Source organism: Geotrypetes seraphini, chromosome 5 (genome assembly GCF_902459505.1).
Source record: "Geotrypetes seraphini chromosome 5, aGeoSer1.1, whole genome shotgun sequence".
NCBI lineage: Eukaryota > Metazoa > Chordata > Amphibia > Gymnophiona > Dermophiidae > Geotrypetes > Geotrypetes seraphini.
The window spans coordinates 109,181,504-109,202,341 of record NC_047088.1 but is presented as its reverse complement, the minus strand read 5'-3'; the positions used below and the strand labels follow the sequence as shown (position 1 = coordinate 109,202,341).

Genomic DNA, 20,838 nt, shown 5'->3' with positions numbered 1-20,838 from the left:
TGACTTAGGTAAAGTGACTAGCACAAGGCCACTATTAGCACAAGGAGCCACTATTAATTACTTTAAAAGACTCAGAACCTGGGCACATAGGATCACCTTAAAGATTTTGCTAGTTAAATTCAACAATCATTGTAAACTTCCTTCCTGAGAAATAGTCCATTGAAAATGGTGAACAGGAGTACAGCTGAAACCTTGTTGGCCTTATGGGGTTACTTTTTATAAAGCTTTTTCCAAACATAAAGCCAATTTTACAAGAAAAAAGGGGTTTTATAAAATCATGCAGCCACAAATGGATGTAAAAAGCACATGTACAGAAGAATACTTACATTTATGCAATCTGGACTAAATTCTATAAATGGTGCTCAAAATTAGGCACCAAAAAAAAAAATCAGTACTAAGCACTATTCTGTAAACCTGGTATGAATCTGACAATCAATTTAGGCACGCTTACCCAATATTCTGTATCAAAGTGCACAAATTTTTGAAATGGCTCTGCCTACCCTATGCTTCTTCCATGGTCATGCCTGCTTTTGAAATACACACTATGGGAGTTAGGCACACTGATGTATAGAGTAGCATGCAGCCAGATGCACCCTCCTAAGTGCCAATTAACATCAATAATTATTGATGTCATTGACCTCGTTAAGCAATAAATTTGTGCATGCATCTCTGGATTGCGCATAGATCTGAGGGTCTGTGTAAGGTGTATTTTGAATAATGCAAGAAGTTGCTGTAGGCTACATGATTCAGAAGGCTGTGGATATTCATAGGTATTTGTATATGGAAGAGAAGCATGAACTTGATGGAAGTTGTTCCTCTGTGTCTGTCTGTGTGTTTATATATGTATCTGTATCTGAAATCTCCATCCACTAGTGCTTAAATGTACAAAGGAAGAGAGAAGGGGAAAAATATATCTAGAAGGAATGTGGAGAAATGGTGTGAAGTGTTAGGGGATGGCGGGGAGGGGGGTGTTAATAAGAAGTGTTTAAGAGATGGACAAAGAAGGATTTAGAAAATCAACTGGACAGAAGTTTATGAGGAGGTATATGCGAAGCTGAGTAGGGCGTAAAGGAAGAAGATATGGCCTAGATGTCAGGAAGAGTTGGGTTACAGGGAGGTTGCTGGGGCTGATGAGAAAATGAGTTTGAAGAAGGCAGATGAGGGCTTGGGAGAGGGTGAGGATGGTAATGGGGGACTAGAGAGTGAGTGAAAAACAGGTTGGGAAAGGAAAGGCAAATGGAAAGGTGATAATGAAAACAGAATGTAGGAGAAGAATCACACTAAAGGAACCAACCTAGTGAGAAGAATAAAATGGCAAGACAACAAAGAGAAATAACGAAAGTTTATTTTAAATTTTGGGAAACTGGAATGTGTCAACTTTGGAAAAGTACATCCTTCTATTTTTGTATAATGTGAAGTACAGAGGGAAATGCATTTGTTTCTCTTTTACTGGTCCAGCCCGGCTTATAGAGTCTGGCTTCTTTAGACATTTCCATTTTAGTTTATGTCCATTTCTTTCCAAGTTATGGTCTCCTATTCTTAGGGTCACCATATTTCTCCAGAAAAAAGAGGACAGATTGAGACATCTGGGTTTAAACTTCCACTGCTTTCAATAGAAGTAAAACCTGGATGTCTTGCTCTGTCCTTCATTTTCTGGAGCCATAGGTAACCCTACCCATTCTGTATTGATGAGGGTCCTTCCTTGTTCTGAATGTGTAGCTGAAGTAAAGGATCCTGCTAAATATGTAGTTCCTGTACAGGGATCTGTAGCATTTCCACTTGTTCTAGTTTCTTAACAGTAGCTGTATTGGTGCTCTAGGGCAGTGTTTTTCAACCTTTTTTAGGCAAAGGCACACTTGTTTCATGAAAAAAATCACGAGGCACACCACCATTAGAAAATGTTAAAAAATTTAACTCTCTGCCTATATTGACTATATATAAAGTAATTCTCTTGAATAGGAATCAAATAAACACAAAGAAAGTATTTTATAATTACTTTATTATGAAATAAAAATTATAAAAATTATAAAATACTTTATTCAGTGCGAAACCTGGGCCTGTTTGGCTGAACACAAAGCTGATATTCTGGCTGGAATCGAAGAAAGACACACACGTAGCTCTTCGTCAACAGCTCTCAGTCTCTCTCTGTATTTGGTTTTTATAGCATACAAAAATAGACAAATATACCCTCCATCCTTTTTATTAAACCACAATAGCAGTTTTTAGCGCAGGGAGCTGCGCTGAATGCCCAGCGCTGCTCTTGACGCTCATAGGCTCCCTGCGCTAAAAACCACTATTGCGGTTTAGTAAAAGGGGACCATATTGTAAAATATAGACAGCAGATATAAATTCAGAACTGTGCATAGTAAGTGAAGGGAAGTTTTCATCTCTGGGAATTTACCCAGTTAACTATTAAGTTATTTGGGCAAATTCCTTTGAAAACTGTGGTAATACTGCCTCCACTTTGCTAAATTTAAAATAAAATCATTTTTCCTACCTTGTCTGGTGATTTCTGGTTGCACTTTCTTCTTCTGACTGTGCATCCAATCTTTCTTCCCTTCTATCAGCCTGTATGCTTTCTCTCCTCCACACCTCATTCCCTCCCCCAACTTTTTCTTCCTCTCTCCCTGACCTTTCTTTCTTTCTGTTTCTCTTCTTTCCTTCTGTTTCCCTGCCTGCCCCCTTTCTTTCTTTCTCCCTGCTGTTCCCCAAGCCACTGCCACTGCCGCTGCCATCGGGGAACAGGACCCACCAATGGATAACAGGCCCCAAAGCCGACGCCGACGCATGCTCTCCCTGACGTCAATTCTACAATCGGAGAGGAAGTTCCGCCCAGCCAGGCAGCGATTGGTTGGCCCAAACTTCCTCTCCGACTAAAGAATTGACGTCGGGGAGAATTAGACTTATCTGCTCGATAGATTAGATCGCCAAGACAAAGTGAGTCCTGGGTGATAGACTCACTTTGCCTTGGCGAGCTACTGGCGCCCCTGCCTCGGGCCCCCTGTCAGCTCCGGGCCCGGCGGCCCTGCGGCACACCAGGCAGCATCTCGAGGCACACTAGTGTGCCGCGGAACAGCGGTTGAAAAACACTGCTCTAGGGCCTAAGACAGGGAAAGTGACTGATAGGATCAACTAAATTAAAAGAAGAGTTGAAGAGATGACAGGAGAAATGGTTATTTGTACTTTTTCTCCATCCCGGTGCAAATGAGGTATGTTTTTTGAAATGGCTGTAGGTTGAGGTGTGCCAGGTAGTGGAGCTGTGCAGAGCTGGAGTGTGAACCAAAATTTCCCTTAAAAATTGGGCCCCCTTGACAGCTCAGTTGCTGAAGTTTATGGTTGGATGAGAGGGAACTATTGCAACCTTCTTAATTATATTACATTAGTGATTTCTATTCTGCCATTACCTTGCGGTTCAAGGCAGATTACAAAAGGAGTTATCTGGCCATTTCCAGAGGAATTGAAGAGTAGAGCAAGTTGCTTCAGAGAATTGGAATGAGTCTTGCGGTGTTAGTTTGTCTTCAAGTATTTCTTGAATAGGATGGTTTTTATTTCTTTTTGGAACGATTTGTAGTCTGGAGTCGTTATCAGTAAATTGGAGAGTTGGTAGTCTAGTTTTGCTGCTTGTGTGGCTAGAAGGCCATCGTACAGTTTTTTTTCGTTTGACGCCTCTGATTGGGGGATGCTTGAACAGTTTGTGGATTCTCCTATGTCTGGTTTGGATTAGGCGGTTGTTTAGGTAGGTTGGGCTGTCTCCATTTATGGTTTTAAATAGTAGGAAATAGAATTTGAATTGTACTCTTGCTTGTATTGTCCTTTGTAACACTAGTTACGTTGGTTAGTTTATGGATTATTCTAAGAATTTTTTGCATTATTTTATTTTCCTTTTTCTTAACTTATGTAGTCTGAAAAGTCAAAATATTTTTTTCCTTAAGAACATAAGAAGGTGCCTCCGCTGGGACAGACCAGAGGTCCATCCTGCCCAGCGGTCCGCCCACGCGGCAGCCCATCAGGCCTATCACCTGAACAGTGGTCCCAGACTAATTTTGTAACTTACCTCTAATCCTATCCTTATAACCTACCTCTACTCCTATCTGTACCCCTCAATCCCTTTGTCCTCTAGGTACCTATCCAAACCTTCTTTGAAGCCCTGTAGCGTGCTCCTGCTTATCACTTCTTCTGGTAGCGCGTTCCATGTATCCACCACCCTCTGTGTGAAAAAGAACTTCCTGGCGTTTGTTCTAAACCTATCCCCTTTCAATTTCTCCGAGTGCCCCCTTGTACTTGTAGTTCCCCATAATTTGAAAAATCTGTCCCTATCTACTTTTTCTACACCCTTCATGATTTTGAAGGTTTCTATCATGTCCCCTCTAAGTCTCCGCTTTTCCAGGGAGAAAAGCCCCAGCCTTTTCAGTCTGTCAGTATATGAGAGGTCCTCCATACCCTTTATTAGCTTAGTTGCTCTTCTCTGGACTCTCTCAAGTACCGCCATGTCCTTCTTGAGGTACAGCGACCAGTACTGGACACAGTACTCCAGGTGCGGGCGCACCATTGCACGATACAGTGGCAGGATGACTTCCTTCGTCCTGGTCGTGATACCTTTCTTAATGATACCCAACATTTTGTTTGCTTTCTTGGAGGCTGCCGCACACTGTGCCGACGCCTTCAAGGTTGTGTCTACCATCACTCCCAGGTCTCTTTCAAGGTTGCTCACCCCTAGTGACGAGTTTCCCATTTTGTAAGTGAACATCGGGTTTTTTTTCCCCTACATGCATGACCTTGCATTTCCCTATGTTGAAGCTCATTTGCCACTTTTTGGCCCACTCTTCCAGCGTTGTCAGATCTTTTTGGAGATCTTCGCAGTCCTCCATGTTATTTACCCTGCTGTATAGTTTGGTGTCATCCTTATGGGATTTTTTCCCTTTGTTTTAATGGCTGTATTTCCTAATATATTGTGGTAAGCATAGTTATTGTATAACTTAATAATAAATTTTAAAAAATATTAAAAAGTCCTTTTTAGTTTTAAACATTTTAACTTTTCATGATATGAAAAGTTCACCTCATTTTATACCTTCCAAGGACATTAACTATTTTAAAACAAGTAACAGATTTTCTGTATGTGCCTTAATTCTACTTTTTCCCATGCAGCTTCCTAGGGAGCAGGGACATACAAATGTTCTAGAGCATAATTGAATAAAGTAGAATAATAATAGAAATGTGGTTGTGTTTTGGTTTCACACGCATGCTTCATGCTGCTGTTAGGCCAGAGAATGAAGAAGTGGGGATGGAACTATACTCATCAACCAGGGATATACAAGTAGATAAATATTTATTGAAAGTCAGTAAAACAGTCTTTAGGTCAAATATTGATTGCAAATCCGACATTGTCCAAGTTTGGGCTTTAAAAGCCTGCATCAGGGCTACAAAGACATCTGTCCAGTAGATGGCAGTCACGTGCTGTCGGTGATTAGGTTTCAAACAACTTATCCAATTCTTGGGTGCAATACCACAATGGTAGAAACCCTACTGGGAATAAACGTTAGTGCAGCAACTCTATCTTTGTGGGGTATCGTTCCCTGTTTTGTTTGTTGCTCGGCCAGGAGCATTTTCTATGTACTTCATTTGCCCTATTCTAGATATGGTTGAAATTAGCAGAGTGACATGGAATATTTACAAATGTGCACTGAACCTCACGATATCATTATGAAGCCAAAAGAAGGGAAAATGGGGGAGGAATTTTATAAAGTTATTTCCCTAAGTATGTGGCCCATTTAGGGGCTGATATTCAGATCATGGGAAGGAGGCTGGCTAGCTCCTGCAGTCAGCACTGAACCTGGATATTCAATGCTGGGCTGTTTCAGTGACCAGCATTGATTATCCAATCTATTTTTGGCTGGCTAAAACTTAGGACCCCTTTTACATAGCCGCAGTAGCGAGTCCCATGCAGCAAATGAGATGCAGCCTATTCAATTCCTATGTTCTTTGTAGCATTTGCTGTACCGGGAATCGCTACTGCAGCTTTGTAAAAGAGGCCTTTATTTGGTTAAGTCGAGTTTTTTAAGCACTGACTGGTTAAGTTATAGCAGCCAAAGATAGACCAGTTATTTGTCTGACCCAATATGGCTACTAAACTTGACCAGCCAGCGCTTAAAATCAGCAGCTATCGCACAATATAGCTGGCTAAGTTTTAGCTGCTAGCGCTAATGTTCAGCAGAGATAGCCAGCTAACTCTCACTCACTATTAGCGTTTAGTCAGCCAAATTCTATTTAACCGGGCAGGAACCATTCCTGGCTGAATATCGGGCAGACGGTACCTACTTTTATGCTAGTTGGTAATTTATGAGGCCATTTATACAAAATACTATGATATGATCGTGCATACTATGACAGTAGGTGTGAATAGGGGTGGAGTTTGGGTGGAATGCAATGGAGTTAGCATCTGTGCATATAGATTCTGAAATTCCATATGAGCCTTCATTTGCACTAGCTCATAGGGAGATTTAAGTGAGCATGTCTACATTCAGGGTGTGATCTCTGCCACATATCCTGGCATTTCTAGACAAAAAGGTGCCCTCTTAGGCACCGTTTATGGAATCGGGTCCTAAAAGTGCCTAACTTTTAGGCACTAGTCCGCACAGTTATTAATCAACCACTAGATATCCTTTTATAGAATCACCTAGCAGTGCTTAAGTGGGCTTAGGCATCTCTAGGCATGCTTGAGGAAGGCGCCAGTATATTATGCCATGTTTTACCTGGTCTTATTTGCCGGCACCTATCTTGAATACTTAGTGATGCCTAAATTTACCACACCTTTTTTCTCCACCACTAACCATGCCTATTTTTCAGGTAGGTGTCGGAGGGCACCTCAACTTAGGCATTGCTAAGCACTGTGCATAAGTTAAATTATCAATCAGTTTGTAATGGTCAATTTCCACACCATTTAACCAAATTTTTTTTAAAAAATTAACTTGTGGGGATTTAGGTTAGGCGCCCCTAGGCATCTGCGATTAGTATGCCTAACATAGGCATCCTTTATAGAATCTGGCCCTTAAGAGTGTAATTTTATAAGAGGGTGCTTAGTTGAAACACCTTTTAAGTTGCCTATGTAAATCCTACATTATAAAGACTGGTAGATGCTTAATTCTCTTTTTAAAAATACGCCAGTATTAGTCAAGTATGCGCATAATTTATAGTGTTTAAAAATAGTATGTATTTGTATGATCTGCCCAAACCCAACCCCTGCACATTCCCATCAGCAAAGTGTACACAATAATTTCAAAGTGCATACTACCACACAGGTTGCTATATTATAAGGTCATTTGTGTGTACATGTGGCCACATCCATGCATAAATAACTAAAGCGGGCAAATATTTTACCATTTAAGGTACATATCCCACCTCCACCCCTTATAAAATTACTCCCTTCTGTTGCAATGACATAGGATTCTGTGCTGAAACCCCACAGTCATCAACGAAATACAGGAAATAAACACCAAACTGGACAAAATCAGCTCATGGCTCAGAATCAATAAACTGTCCCTAAACGTAGCCAAATTGAGAGGCATACTATTCCCAGCCAATAACAAGGAAACTTTAAAAGGACCAATATGTTTTGAATCCTGTCCCATCCAAATTGAACCCAAAATCAAACTTCCTAGGAGTTATCCTAAAGAAAGATCTCGGCTACTATGACCAAATTAGCTCACTAATTCAAAAATGCTTCTACAAACTCAGACTAATTCACTCGATAACATCCATCCTTGAGCACCCCCCCCCTCCATTCACATACTGATTCACTTCCTGATCATTTTGCACATTAATTATTGCAATTCATTATATCATGGCATAACACAAAAAGAAATCCATCAACTACAACTGATCCAAAATACTGCCATTAAACTTATTCACAAGGCAAAAAAATATGACCACATCACTCCGCTACTCTGAAGCTCACTGGTTACCGGTATCACATTGAACGATATATAAGACACTCTTACTTGCCTTCAAAATTAAATTTTCCCACTCCCCAGCCTTCTTAGATAAATCTTATCCCCTATGCAACCTCACGGGCCTTAAGATCTACTAACCAGAATTTGTTGACTATTCCCCAATTAAGGAACTCTTCTATACACGCAGCACCATTTTCTCCGCTACAACCCCTGCTCTCTGGAATGCTCTCCCGTCGGACATTCGACTTAGTCCCTCAATAAATTTAAAAGTGACTTCCCCTCCCTTGTTTTTTTCCCCCTTCCCTCGCTTACCTTCCTCTTAAATTTTATTTCTACTTCAATGTAATTTTATTTTTTACTCCTACCAGTCTCGTACCAAATCTGTCTGTGTCTCGTCAATCATTTATGTAATTTTATTTTTTACCCTTTAAAAAAAAATTGTATCTTAATTTTAGTATTGTAAACCGACTAGGTACTTGTTGATGGTCGGAATATCAAATATAGAATAAACTGAGAAACTTATTCTCCTATAGTGGTGAACTTTGCAGAAGGGCATCACTCAAATCTCTTAACTCCTTCCCTTCACCAGTGGAGAATAGCTCCTTCTTCAGTTTTTCCTTCTGCAAGAGAACCAAAGAGGTACCGTATTTTCACGCATATAACGCGCGCGTTATACGTGTTTTTACCTACCGCGCATACCCCTCGCGCGTTATACGCGTGAGCGCGGTATACAAAAGTTTTTCTACATAGTTCCCACCCCGCCCGACGCCCGATTCACCCCCCCCAGCAGGACCGCTCGCACCCCCACCCCGAACGACCGCTCGCACGCGCTCCCACCCGCACCCACGATCGGAGCAAGAGGGAGCCCAAGCCCTCTTGCCCGGCCGACTCCCCAACAATATCGGGCCAGGAGGGAGCCCAAACCCTCCTGGCCACGGCGACACCCTACCCCCACCCCGCACTACATTACGGGCAGGAGGGATCCCAGGCCCTCCTGCCCTCGACGCAAACCCCCCTCCCTCCAACGACCGCCCCCCCCAAGAACCTCCGACCGCCCCCCCAGCCGACCCGCGACCCCCCTGGCCGACCCCCACGACACCCCCACCCCCCTTCCCCGTACCTTTGGTAGTTGGCCGGACAGACGGGAGCCAAACCCGCCTGTCCGGCAGGCAGCCAACGACGGAATGAGGCCGGATTGGCCCATCCGTCCCAAAGCTCCGCCTACTGGTGGGGCCTAAGGCGCGTGGGCCAATCAGAATAGGCCCTGGAGCCTTAGGTCCCACCTGGGGGCGCGGCCTGAGGCACATGGTCGGGTTGGGCCCATGTGCCTCAGGCCGCGCCCCCAGGTGGGACCTAAGGCTCCAGGGCCTATTCTGATTGGCCCATGCGCCTTAGGCCCCACCAGTAGGCGGAGCTTTGGGACGGATGGGCCAATCCGGCCTCATTCCGTCGTTGGCTGCCTGCCGGACAGGCGGGTTTGGCTCCCGTCTGTCCGGCCAACTACCAAAGGTACGGGGAAGGGGGGTGGGGGTGTCGTGGGGGTCGGCCAGGGGGGTCGCGGGTCGGCTGGGGGGGCGGTCGGAGGTTCTTGGGGGGGGCGGTCATTGGAGGGAGGGGGGTTTGCGTCGAGGGCAGGAGGGCCTGGGATCCCTCCTGCCCGTAATGTAGTGCGGGGTGGGGGTAGGGGGTCGCCGTGGCCAGGAGGGTTTGGGCTCCCTTCTGGCCCGATATTGTCGGGGAGTCGGCGGTCCTTCGGGGTGGGGGTGCGAGTGGTCCTGCCGGGGGGGGGGGTGGATGTATCGGACGTCGGGGGGGGGCATCAGGCTTTCAGGATGGGGACAGACCTTCAAGGGGGACAGGCAGACCTTCAAGGGGGGACAGACCTTCAAGGGGGACAGGCAGACCTTCAAGGGGGGACAGGACTTCAAGGGGGACAGGCAGACCGAAGGGAGTGAAAAAGCTATAAAATAAACCCACTAGCGTGTCAATGTGTTGAGAGGAAGAGGTGATCTGGGAAATTCTGCTGAGAAAACTCCGGGGGAGTCGGGGAGGGCGAAAGGAGAGTCGGGGTGGCCAGAGGAGAGTCGGGGCGGGCGAAAGGACAGTCGGGCTGCATGCGCGTTATACCCGTGAGCGCGGTATACAAAAGTTTTTATACATAAAATCGTGGTTTCTGCGCGCTATACCCGTGTGCGCGTTATACACGGGTGCGCGTTATCTGCGTGAAAATACGGTAGTCATTTCAAGTCTCCTTAGAGCCAAGAAGCCTTTGATGTTTGCAGGTTACGCTAAAACCTGGAAGGCTTTTCAGCTATGGTATGCCAGGGAGCAGATAGAGCCTTGTCAGGCACCAATTCCAGTGATTCTGGCATTTTTGCAAGCCAGACTAAAAAAAAGGCCTTACAGTCACATCCCTCAAAGTACAGATAGCAGGCCTCTCATGCTTTCAGGCTTGAGGAGGTAAGCAGTTTCTAGTGTCTCATCCAGATGTCTCTCACTTCTTGAGGGGAGTGCTCAGATTGTGTCCACCTTTGTGTCAGCCTTTCCTGTCATGGGACCTTAATGTTGTTCTGAAGGGCCTCTCTCAAACTCCATATGAGCCTCTGCAAGACGTGTCCCTTTTGGACCGTAAGGTCAAGACAATTTTTCTAGTGGCTATAGTATCAGCAAGATGAATATCGGAATTACAGGCTCTCACCTGCAGGAAACCTTTCCTCAGGATTATGGAGTCTGGTGTTTCTCTTCCAATGGTACCTTCCTTCCTACTAAAGGTAGTCTCAGCCTTTCACGTCAACCCAGAAATTTGTTTGCCTGTTTTCACACTGAGTTCAGCCAAACAGGACAGGATTTGTAGAGACTAGACATACAAAGAATCCTTCAATAACTGGAGAGAACCAATAATTCTTGTATCTCTGACCATCTTTTTTGTGCTGACTGGCCAATCAAGATGAGGCGGGGCAGCCTCTAAGGCTTCGCTTGTGGATTCGCATGGCAATTTCTTTGTCATATCGCCTGTGGAAAGCTGCCACTTATCGCTATTTCAGCATGTTCGGCTAGAAGTGTTGCTGCTTTTTGGGTGGAGTCCCAGGCAGTTCCACCTGATGGATTCTGTGGGGCAGTTACTTGGTCTATTCTCCATATCTTTGCACAAGGTCCTACAGAATGGATATGGCGATTCAAGAGGATACTGCTTTTGGGTCCTCAGTGCTGCGGGCTGGCTCCTCTGTCTCTCCCTAGATGTCTGGCACTGCTTTGGTGCATCAGCTTCAGTATGGAATCCTATATTTTTTGCAACAGAATGAAAAATTAGGTTCTTACCTTGGTAATCTTATTTCTGTTAGAAGACAGGATTCTGTATGGCCAGCCCTGTGTAGACATCTGATTCGCATATATATATATATATATATATATATATATACACACACACTAGTTTGTAAACCCATTATATTAATGGGTGCTAGAATAGATGTGCATGTCTGTCCCTCTTTCTTTCTTTCTGTCTCTCTCTTTCCTCAGCTGTCCACCACCACCCCTTACTTGCTCCCCCTGTCCAGCAGTAGCCCTATAGGATAGTGCTTGTTGCAAATAGCAGGTTGGTTCCTGGCTACTCTTACTTTCGAGTTACTGTTGAGCATTCCTCATTTTTTGTATTTCACGTCTTTCTATATTTCTCTTGTTTCTTTTCCTTTTTGTGTTCCACTGTTATTTCTTTTCAATTTCACATTGTTGGCACTCTGTCATTAACCCACAGTTCTTATTTTGGTTTTTATTTTTGTTTGTTTGTTTATTATGTGTTTATCAACATTTTAGGACCCCTGAGGAAGGTGTTTTAACTGAAACATGGCCCATTTTGGGTCTGTGAAACACAAATGTGGATAGTATTTTTTTAGCTCTTTGAAGAAATAAAATTAAGTTTTTGAACATTGTTGGTTTCCATATCTTTTGTTTTTGTTTGGATTGCCTTTTGTCATGTTTTACAGAGCAGAACAGAAATGTATGTTGCCTTGGGGAAGTTCCCTGTACCCCTCCTTTTCTTTTCTTCTGTTTCAATGAAGTTCAATTACTTTGGTACTTACTAAAGAGGTAACTATTTTCTACTGGTGAAGGGGAAAAGTTGAGAGGTTTGAGTGATACCCTTCTGCAAAATTTGCAACTATAGGAGGATAACAGCTAAAGAATCCTGTCTTCTAACAGAAAGAAGGTTTCAGAGGTAAGAACCTAATCTTCCATTATAGACTAATATCACATTCATAACTAGGATTTGACATCCTGAACATTCCTATTGTGTTGTGGGTGCATATCTGTGAGAAACTTTTATAAAGGTTTTTGGTTTGTTTGTTTTTTTAATTTTTCAGAACATTGCAATAACCAATTTCAGCAGCTCATGGACAGATGGAATGGCACTGTGTGCACTCCTCCACACCTACTTACCTGATCGGATCCCCTACCAGCGCCTTGATCCTATGGAAAAGGTATAAACCAAAAGACAATGAAATTGCAGAGTGACATTTTGCTTATAACATTACGCCTGTGAACTTGCTTTAAATACTTGTTTATTAACCAGCTTGAGATGCCAGGAACTTTACCTAAACAGACAATACAATCAGTGTTTAACTTTTCTACTTTTTGTAGGTTTTGTGGGGGGGGTTTTGTTGGTTTGTTGTTTTGTTTTGTTTTTTACAAAGTTCTGCATTTTAGAATTTATTCTCAATATTTGCTAGACAGTTGTGTTTTTGTTTTTTTTTTTTTTACAAAGTTCTGCAATTTAGAATTTATTCTCAATATATGCTAGACAATTTTTTGATCAAACAATGTCTATCAAGGCAGTTTACAGTATCAAATAAGAAATACATTGTAGTAATGCCAAGAACTGAAATGCATACCACCAGAAAACAACAATAAAGGCAAGTTGAGCATAACAGCTTGCTCTATACCCCCCTCTCCTGTTCATCCCAGGTTTCTAGCACATAAGAACATAAGAATAGCCTTATTGGGTGAGACCAAAGGTCCATCAAGCCCAGTAGCTAGTTCTCGCAGTGGCCAATCCAGGTCACTACTACCTGGCCGAAACCCAAACAGTAGCAATATTCCATGCTACCGATCCAGGGCAGGCAGTGGCTTCCCCCATGTCTTTCTCAATAACAGACTATGGATTTTTCCTCCAGGAAATTGTCCAAACCTTTTTTAAAATCAGCTACGCTATCCGCTCTTACCATAACCTCTGGCAATGCGTTTCAGATCTTAACTATTCTCTGAGTGAAAAAATATTTGCTCCTATTGGTTTTAAAAGTATTTCCCTGTAACTTCATTGAGTGACCCCTAGTCTTTGTAATTTTTGACGGCGTGAAAAATCGATTCATATGTATCCGTTCTACTCCACTCAGGATTTTGTAGACTTCAATCATATCTCCCCTCAGCCATCTCTTTTCCAAGCTGAAGAGCACTAACCTTTTTAGTCTTTCCTCATATGCAGGGTTCCAAATTAGGAATCGGCGCATAGGAAAAGGATCGTTGAGGATACATTGAAACTCTCAGCTCAGTGTGCATCAGCAGCTAAGAAATCAAATACAGTGTGCAAGTCTGGTTGCTTCCCAAAAAACCCTCGCTAGACCCCCTCCTGCCCATCCAACTATCACCCTGTCTTCCGTTCCTATCCAATATACTCAAGCGTGCTATTCTCCGTCGCTGCCTGGACTTCCTTTCAACTCTACAGATTCTCAATTCTCTACAATCTGGTGTTCACTCCAACACTCCACAGAGACTGCCCTCACTAAGGTCTGCAGTGACTTGTTCATGGCCAGATTTAAGGGCCTTTACTCTATGCTTATCCTTCTTGACCTGTGTGCTGCCTTTGATACTGTAAATCACAACTTACTCCTTGAAATGCTACCTCTCTACACCTGAAATTTCACCTAAAGTCTAGAAAAAGTCTCTGCTTGTTTGGCTGACATTGCTGCCTGGATGTCCTGCCATCATCTGAAACTAAATATGTCCAAGACTGAGCTGCTCCTCTTTCCTCCTAAACCCTCTGCTCTTCCTCCTCCTCCTCCTCCTCCTTTCTCCATCTCTGTAAATAATACTGTTATTGTTCCAGTCTCCTCTACTCACAACCTTGGTGTCATCTCCAATTCTGACCTCTCATTTTCTACGTATATCCAACATGCTGCCAAGACCTGTCGCTTCTGACTCTTCATTACCACCAAAATTCGCCCCTTTCTCTCTGAGCCACTACCCGGACCCTCGTCCAAGCTCTCGTAACCTCACGCTTAGATTACGGTAATCTACTCCTAACTAGTATCCCTCAGTGTTGCCTCTCCCCCTTGCAATCTGTGCAAAACTCTGCTGCGCAACTCATCTTCTACCAACCTCGCTATTCTCATGTCATCCCTCTCCTTAAGTCACTTCACTGGTTCTCTATCTGCCATCGTATACGGTTCAAGATCTTATTGCTGAGCTACAAGTGTGTTCATTCTGCTGCCCCTCAATATCTCTCCTCGCTTCTTCCTCCTTATACATCTCCCAGAAAACTCCATTCCTCAGATAAGTCTCTCTTAACGTTACCCTTCTCCTCCACTTCCAATTCCAGACTTCGTTCCTTTCATCTAGCTGCTCCCTATGCCTGGAATAAATTACCCGAGTTTGTCTGTCAAACCCCTTCCCTTGTTTAAAAGCAGGCTGAAAACCCACCTTTTTGATATAGCTTTCAATCCTTAACCTTACTCCTCTGCCCTCCAACCCAGCCAGCTGATTAACCATGACATTTTGTTTGGCTGTCTTGCCTGTTTACATTGTAAGCTCTTTTGAGCAAGGACTGTTTACGTACTCTTTGTGACTCTGTACAGCGCTGCGTGCGTCTGGTAGGGCTATAGAAATAATTAATAGTAGTAGTAGTTGTTGTTGCTGCATTTCAAAGATTTAGCGGAATTAGAAAATTTACAGAGAAGGGCAACAAAAATGAGGAAAGACTACATTGCCTAGAGCTCTTCAGCCTGGAGAAGAGGCGGCTCAGGGGAGATATAAAAGAGGTCTATAAAACATTGAGTGAAGTGGAACGGGTATATTTGAATCACTTGTTTGCTCTTTCCAAAAATACTAGGACAAGGGAGCGTGTAATGAAGCTACTAAATAGTAGATTTAAAATCATAGAAAATATTTCTTCACTCAACATGTAATTGAACTCTGGAATTCATTGCCAGAAAATGTGGTGAAAGCAGTTAGCTTAGCAGGGTTTAAAAAAGGTTTGGCTAATTTCCTAAAAGTCCATAAGCCATTATGTTGATGGACTTGAGGAAATCCACTGCTTATTTCTAAGATAAGCAGCATGAAATCTGTTTTAATCTTTGGGATCTTGCTAGGTACTTGTGCCCTGGGTTGGCCACTATTGGAAACAGGACACTAGGCTTGATGAACCTTCAGTCTGCCCCAGTGTGGCAGGATAGGCTTGTTCAGCTGTTTGTCAAGGAGCGCCAACATTACATTACATTACATTACATTGGTGTCTTCTATCCCGCCAATACCTTTCAGTTCTAGGCGGTTTACAAAAGAATTGGCCTAGGCATTGCTAATAGTCCATCATATAGTTTTTTGCTTTGCATGCCTTTGACTGAGGGGTGGGTAAAGAGTAGTGCTGCCTGATTCGAACCGATTCACTTCGGGTGAATCGATTCAAATCGATTTACCAGAACAAAACAAAAAAAAAATCGGCCTCCTGATTTGTTGACTGACCCCCCCCCCCCCCCAAAGCAACATGATTTGCTAAAGTCCCTTATACATCTGGCTGTCTCCCATCCCTCAAACCCTTTTCTCTCCCAGAGTAGCACAAGCACATCTGGGCACACACTCATCTAAGACAAAAAAGAGCAGGATAAATGGCAATTTATTCAGCTCTCTGGTCTTGAATATTGTTATTTGGTAGCAAAACTAACTGAAAATGATAATGTTTATTGTGTTTTACCATTTCTCAAATAAATGTACCATCCTAATAAACAATGTTTACACTGAACAAAAAATGATTGAGGCTATATGATGCTGCTCTAGAGGTCCTACTGTAATATTAGAATGTGGGAGGCAATGGTGATATCTCTAGGATATGAAAGCTCTTTTCTGATTGGTTTCTCTTCTAGAGGAAGAATTTGACTTTAGCATTTGGTGTTGCTGAGAGCATTGGAATCAGAAGCACTCTGGTGAGTGGAGGAGGGGATGACTGGCAAGAGAAGACAAAGCAGAAGTAAATGAGTAGGGGAGGTTATTGGGGAGCAAATTCTGCCTACAAACAGGACTAACAAATGTCAGAGTAAAGAAAATATGCACAAGAAGGTTAGATCAATCCTCTGACCCTTTCTTTTATCTATTTCTAGCTGCTGTCTCTTTCAGAGAGAGAGACATACAGGCATGGAAGTAGACTAATGTACATAAAGGAGAGCATTTTTGTGATGTTAGAATTAATCAATAGATTGTATTTCTTTTACAGACCACAGAGGAGATGCTGAGGCCAGGAGGACCAGACTGGCAACAAGTCCTGGGATACATAGAGACTATACATCAGCATTTTGAGGCCTGAAGCTGAGGTGGAAATGGTGAAAGGGGAGATGGCTAGATTAGCGGCAAATCCTGGAATATATAGTCTACCTGAGATTATTTCAAGACTTGGTGCTAAGGCCTTAGAAGAGGCCACAAACTGACAATGGGTCCTGGGTACATTAGTCTATATCATGGATTTTCAGCCCGGTCCTCAAGCACATCGACAAGATTTTCAGGATACCCACAGTGAATATTCATGAGATAAATTTGCATGTAGTATCTCCTATTATATGCAGATCTCTCTCATGCATATTCATTGTGGATATCTTGAACACATACTGGCTTGAGTTGAGAACTCCAGGTCTATGTAGAGCACTTTAAGATTTGATAGTGGGGATGGGATGAGAAAAGAAAGAGTATGGCACAGACGGGCAACAGCTCTGTAATACATTGTCTCTCTGGTATTCTTAAATAAAGTGTAAATTATTCCACCACTGATTTATTTATTGTAATACAAATATATATATATTTACTCTTACAATCTATTACCGAACAAATTCTACATTAAAGCATCTGCTAATAAATGCCTTTTGTCTGTAATATTCCCATTCTTTTTCTCAGTTCTAATTCATACCACTGCCATTGACCCTAGCATTTTACATGGTTTATGCCCAGTATTGGAGGCAGAGATATTTTGTGTGATTGTTCAAGCCTCCATCTTCCCTATTGTGGACATAAGAACATAAGAATAGCCTTACTGGGTCAGACCAATGGTCGATCAAGCCTAGTAGCCCATTCTCACGGTGGCCAATCCAGGTCACTTGTACCTGGCCAAAACCCAAGGAGTAGCAATATTGCATGCTACCGATACAGGGCAAGCAGCGGCTTCCCCCTTGTCTTTCTCAATAACAGACTATGGACTTTTCCTCCAGGAACTTGTCCAAACTTTTCTTAAAACCAGCTAGGCTATCCGCTCTTACCACATCCTTTGGTAATGCATTCAAGAGCTTAACTATTCTCTGAGTGAAAAAAAATTTCCTCCTATTGGTTTTAAAAGTATTTCCCTGTAACTTCAAGTGTCCCCTAGTCTTTGTAATTTTTGACAGCATGAAAAATCGATCCACTTGTACCCATTCTACTGCACTCAGGATTTTGTAGACTTCAATCATATCTCCCCTTAGCCGTCTCTTTCCAAGCTGAAGAGCCCTAACCATTTTAGTCTTTTCTCATACGAGAGAAGTTCCATCCTCTTTACCATCTTGGTTTTTATGCTGGAATAGTTAAACAGCTTTTACAATGACTGGAGATATTTCAAAATGCTGCCACTTGACTGATTTTGGGTGGACCTAAATAGTATAACTTCTCATTGTTAAGAGAGCTACACTGATTGCTGGTGCAAGTGAAGATATATGAAATTAGTGTGCCTAGTTTCTAGATGTTTGAATGAGAAGGGCCTGGGTATCTGTTTGAGAAAATTGGTTTCTTTTGAGCCACTTGCTACAACTCTCTTCAAAAGCAATATCAAAGCAGCGCACAAAATAAAAATATATACTGAAATATTAAAAAATACCAATGACACATAAGCATACAAAGATGGGCCACAAAATTGAAGGGAATGCATTGCACGACAATCATATACCAGAGTTATCATGTCCCAAGCAGACAGTTGCATTTGAACCGAGAAAGATATCTCAGAGTTCCATCAGTGAATCAGTTTCAGCAGTCTCAGCTTGAAGCTAAAGCTTTTTCTAATCTGTTTCCTGGATTATGGAACAAACTTCTGTAAGCTTTGAGACAGGAAAACTACAAAGACTTCCATAAGAAAATAAATACATTCTGGTTCATATTCAGACTACAGGTGATTGCCATTCGCCAGCAATCTACAGTGATCCATGGCAATACTGGAAATTCAAATCTGGCACAGTATCCGGTGATTGACATTGAATTTATGGTCTATTTTTGGCTGGCTGGGATCTAGTCAGCTATGACAATATTCCATGGCTAGCCAGCTAAGTCTCAACGGCCAAAGTTATTCTACCCTTTATGGAGATGATGCGGTATACAAACTTAAGGTTTAGTTTAGTTTAGGCAGTTTCTGTTACAGACGCTGGTTACAGAATCAGGTTAGAGTAGACGCGGCCGCTACACTTATCGCAGCAAGGGATCTCCCTGCCGCGATAAGTATAGTGGCCGCCTGTACGATTGCCAGCATGAGGGTGCCCAAACCCTCCTGCCGGAAGATGCCCCCACTCCCTCCGACACTACCGATTGCCGGCATGAGGGTGCCCAATCCCTCCTGCCGGAAGACACCCCCCTCCCCCGCGCTAACAGCCCCCAAACCTCCCCCCCCCCCGCCCATCCCCACTAAGCCTGGGCCAATCAGGCCTTAGGCTTAGTGGGGATGGGCGGACCCTCTATGCCTAAGGTCTGATTGGTCCAGGCTTCTAGAGCCTGGGCCAATCAGGCCTTAAGCTTCACGGGATGGGCTGGGAAGGGATGGGCCCACCTCATTTCGACGAGGCGGGCCTGCCGGCTGGACGGGCAAGACCCATCTGGACAGCAATTAAAGGTTAGTTTGTTGGGGGGGGAGGTTTGGGGGCTGTTAGTGCGGAGGGGGGGCATCTTCCGGCAGGAGGGATTGGGCACCCTCCTGCCGGCGATGGTAGTGTTGGGGGGAGTGGAGGCATCTTCCGGCAGGAGGGGTTGGGCACCCTCCTGCCGGCAATCGGACAGGCGGCCGCTATACTTATAGCGGCAGAAAGATCCCTTGCTGTGATAAGTATAGCGGCCGCGTCTACTTACAATGTAGACCAGCATTCTGCTGGCCTACATTGTAAGCATCTCTTCCTCTACTAGGGAGACACGTAGGGCCGCCTAGGTTCGCTTAAAGCCCTTAGACGAGCTTAGGCGTCTTGCGGGCCTCCCTAGGCTCCCGGAGGCACCTTCAATATAGGCGGCCTGCCTGGGGAGCATTTTTTTTTAAAAAGTGCATCCCGATTGGCTGATTAGACAGCTGTAGGACGCCTACAGCTGCCTAAAATCGGGCCGCACTTTGCAGAATCAGGGCCTCTGTGCGTAAATATGATACAAAAGTAATATATATGTACATTACTATTTGATTTTAGTTGTAGTCTTTTGTGTATGAAAATATAAATATTTTATGTACTGCTGTTTTTTTTTTTTTTTAAAAACATTCTTGTACTGAATCTGTCATGCAAGTTTTGTTCTTGGCTCTATGGACATAGTGTTGCGTCTTCTCTTGACTTAGGCACAGTGCCATGGCTGTTACCTTTTTCTGGGTGGGTTGTACCTGTTCTTTGCTGGTATATATGGACTGTGTTTAGTAAAAGGTCAGCAGTAGAACGAATCAGATAAGATAAGACAAATTCAAATCAGGTCACTGATAATTCTGTCAGTTCCAATACGCAAATGGTTAATCATCTCCCTGTACTTCATTTGAGAGGAGGTTTATTTTCAGCAAATAGATGGGAAAGTACAGGACCAAAGATCCAAACTGCAGTAGTGGCCACATTGGCAGTAAAATTACTTTTGCTAAATGGATGCTAATCTACCCTCTTTGTGCAAAAGGTATCAGTAATATACTTGGGAATTTTCTCATACATACGATATAAAATATTCTGGTTATAGCCAGAGAAGATGGGTAGTCGCATATATAAGTCGACAAAGTTCTTGGACCACCAAGAAGGGCAATTAACCATTTGTGCAACTAATACTACACTCCAAAAATCAATGTTATTCTCACAGGGTTCACTATTCTGTGTGGAGATTTCTTGTCTACTTAAACGGTGCCGAGTGGGTCAGGAACTGATAGTCAGCCAGGGATTTAGCCAAGAGTAGTACACCTTTGAAAACGCAAGCATTGGGGATCAAGCCAGGGTCCACTATAAATGCGCCTGTTTAACTTTCAAAATCCTATATAGTATCCTCCCTCCCTTTATCCTCAAACCCTAATACCACCAGATCCTCCCACAAATTAAAACTATCCTTCCCCTCGCTAAAAGGCATTTCCCACACAGGAAAGCTAGGGACCTCCCTTCACTTCAAAATCACTGAGCTCTGGAACAACCTTACCTCCCCTCTTCGGAACTTGAGCTCTCTCCAAGTTTTCCGCAAACATCTGAAAACCTGGCTTTTCTCAAAAAATGTAAGTCTCCCTCCAACTTAGGAATCAAGGAAACTCTTATATCTTGGCATCCCAAGTCCTCTAAATTTTCCTCACACTTCTACCTCTAACCCTCTGTTGTAGTTCCTTCCTATTTCTCCTACTGTAAACCGCGTCGAGCTCTATGAACGTGGAGATGATGCGATATACAAACCTAAGGATTAGATTACATTAGATTAGATTGTTGGT

At 43.3% G+C, this 20,838-nt stretch overlaps 1 protein-coding gene across 9 annotated transcripts in view; it reads left to right on the top strand.

Moving 5' to 3' along the window:
• Nucleotides 1-17,037, top strand: part of LOC117360950 (cytospin-A-like) — a 133,225-nt gene extending 116,188 nt beyond the window's left edge. For 8 of the 9 annotated variants that reach the window (XM_033945632.1, XM_033945634.1, XM_033945637.1 and 5 more), the window contains 3 exons: nucleotides 12,302-12,418; nucleotides 16,070-16,129; nucleotides 16,417-17,037. In XM_033945632.1, the coding sequence (XP_033801523.1) occupies nucleotides 12,302-12,418; nucleotides 16,070-16,129; nucleotides 16,417-16,506 (267 nt within the window). In that variant the 3' untranslated portion in view covers nucleotides 16,507-17,037. The remainder of the gene's footprint in view (nucleotides 1-12,301; nucleotides 12,419-16,069; nucleotides 16,130-16,416) is intronic. The other variant, XM_033945639.1, reaches the window with a different exon arrangement.
• Nucleotides 17,038-20,838: the final 3,801 nt, after the last annotated feature.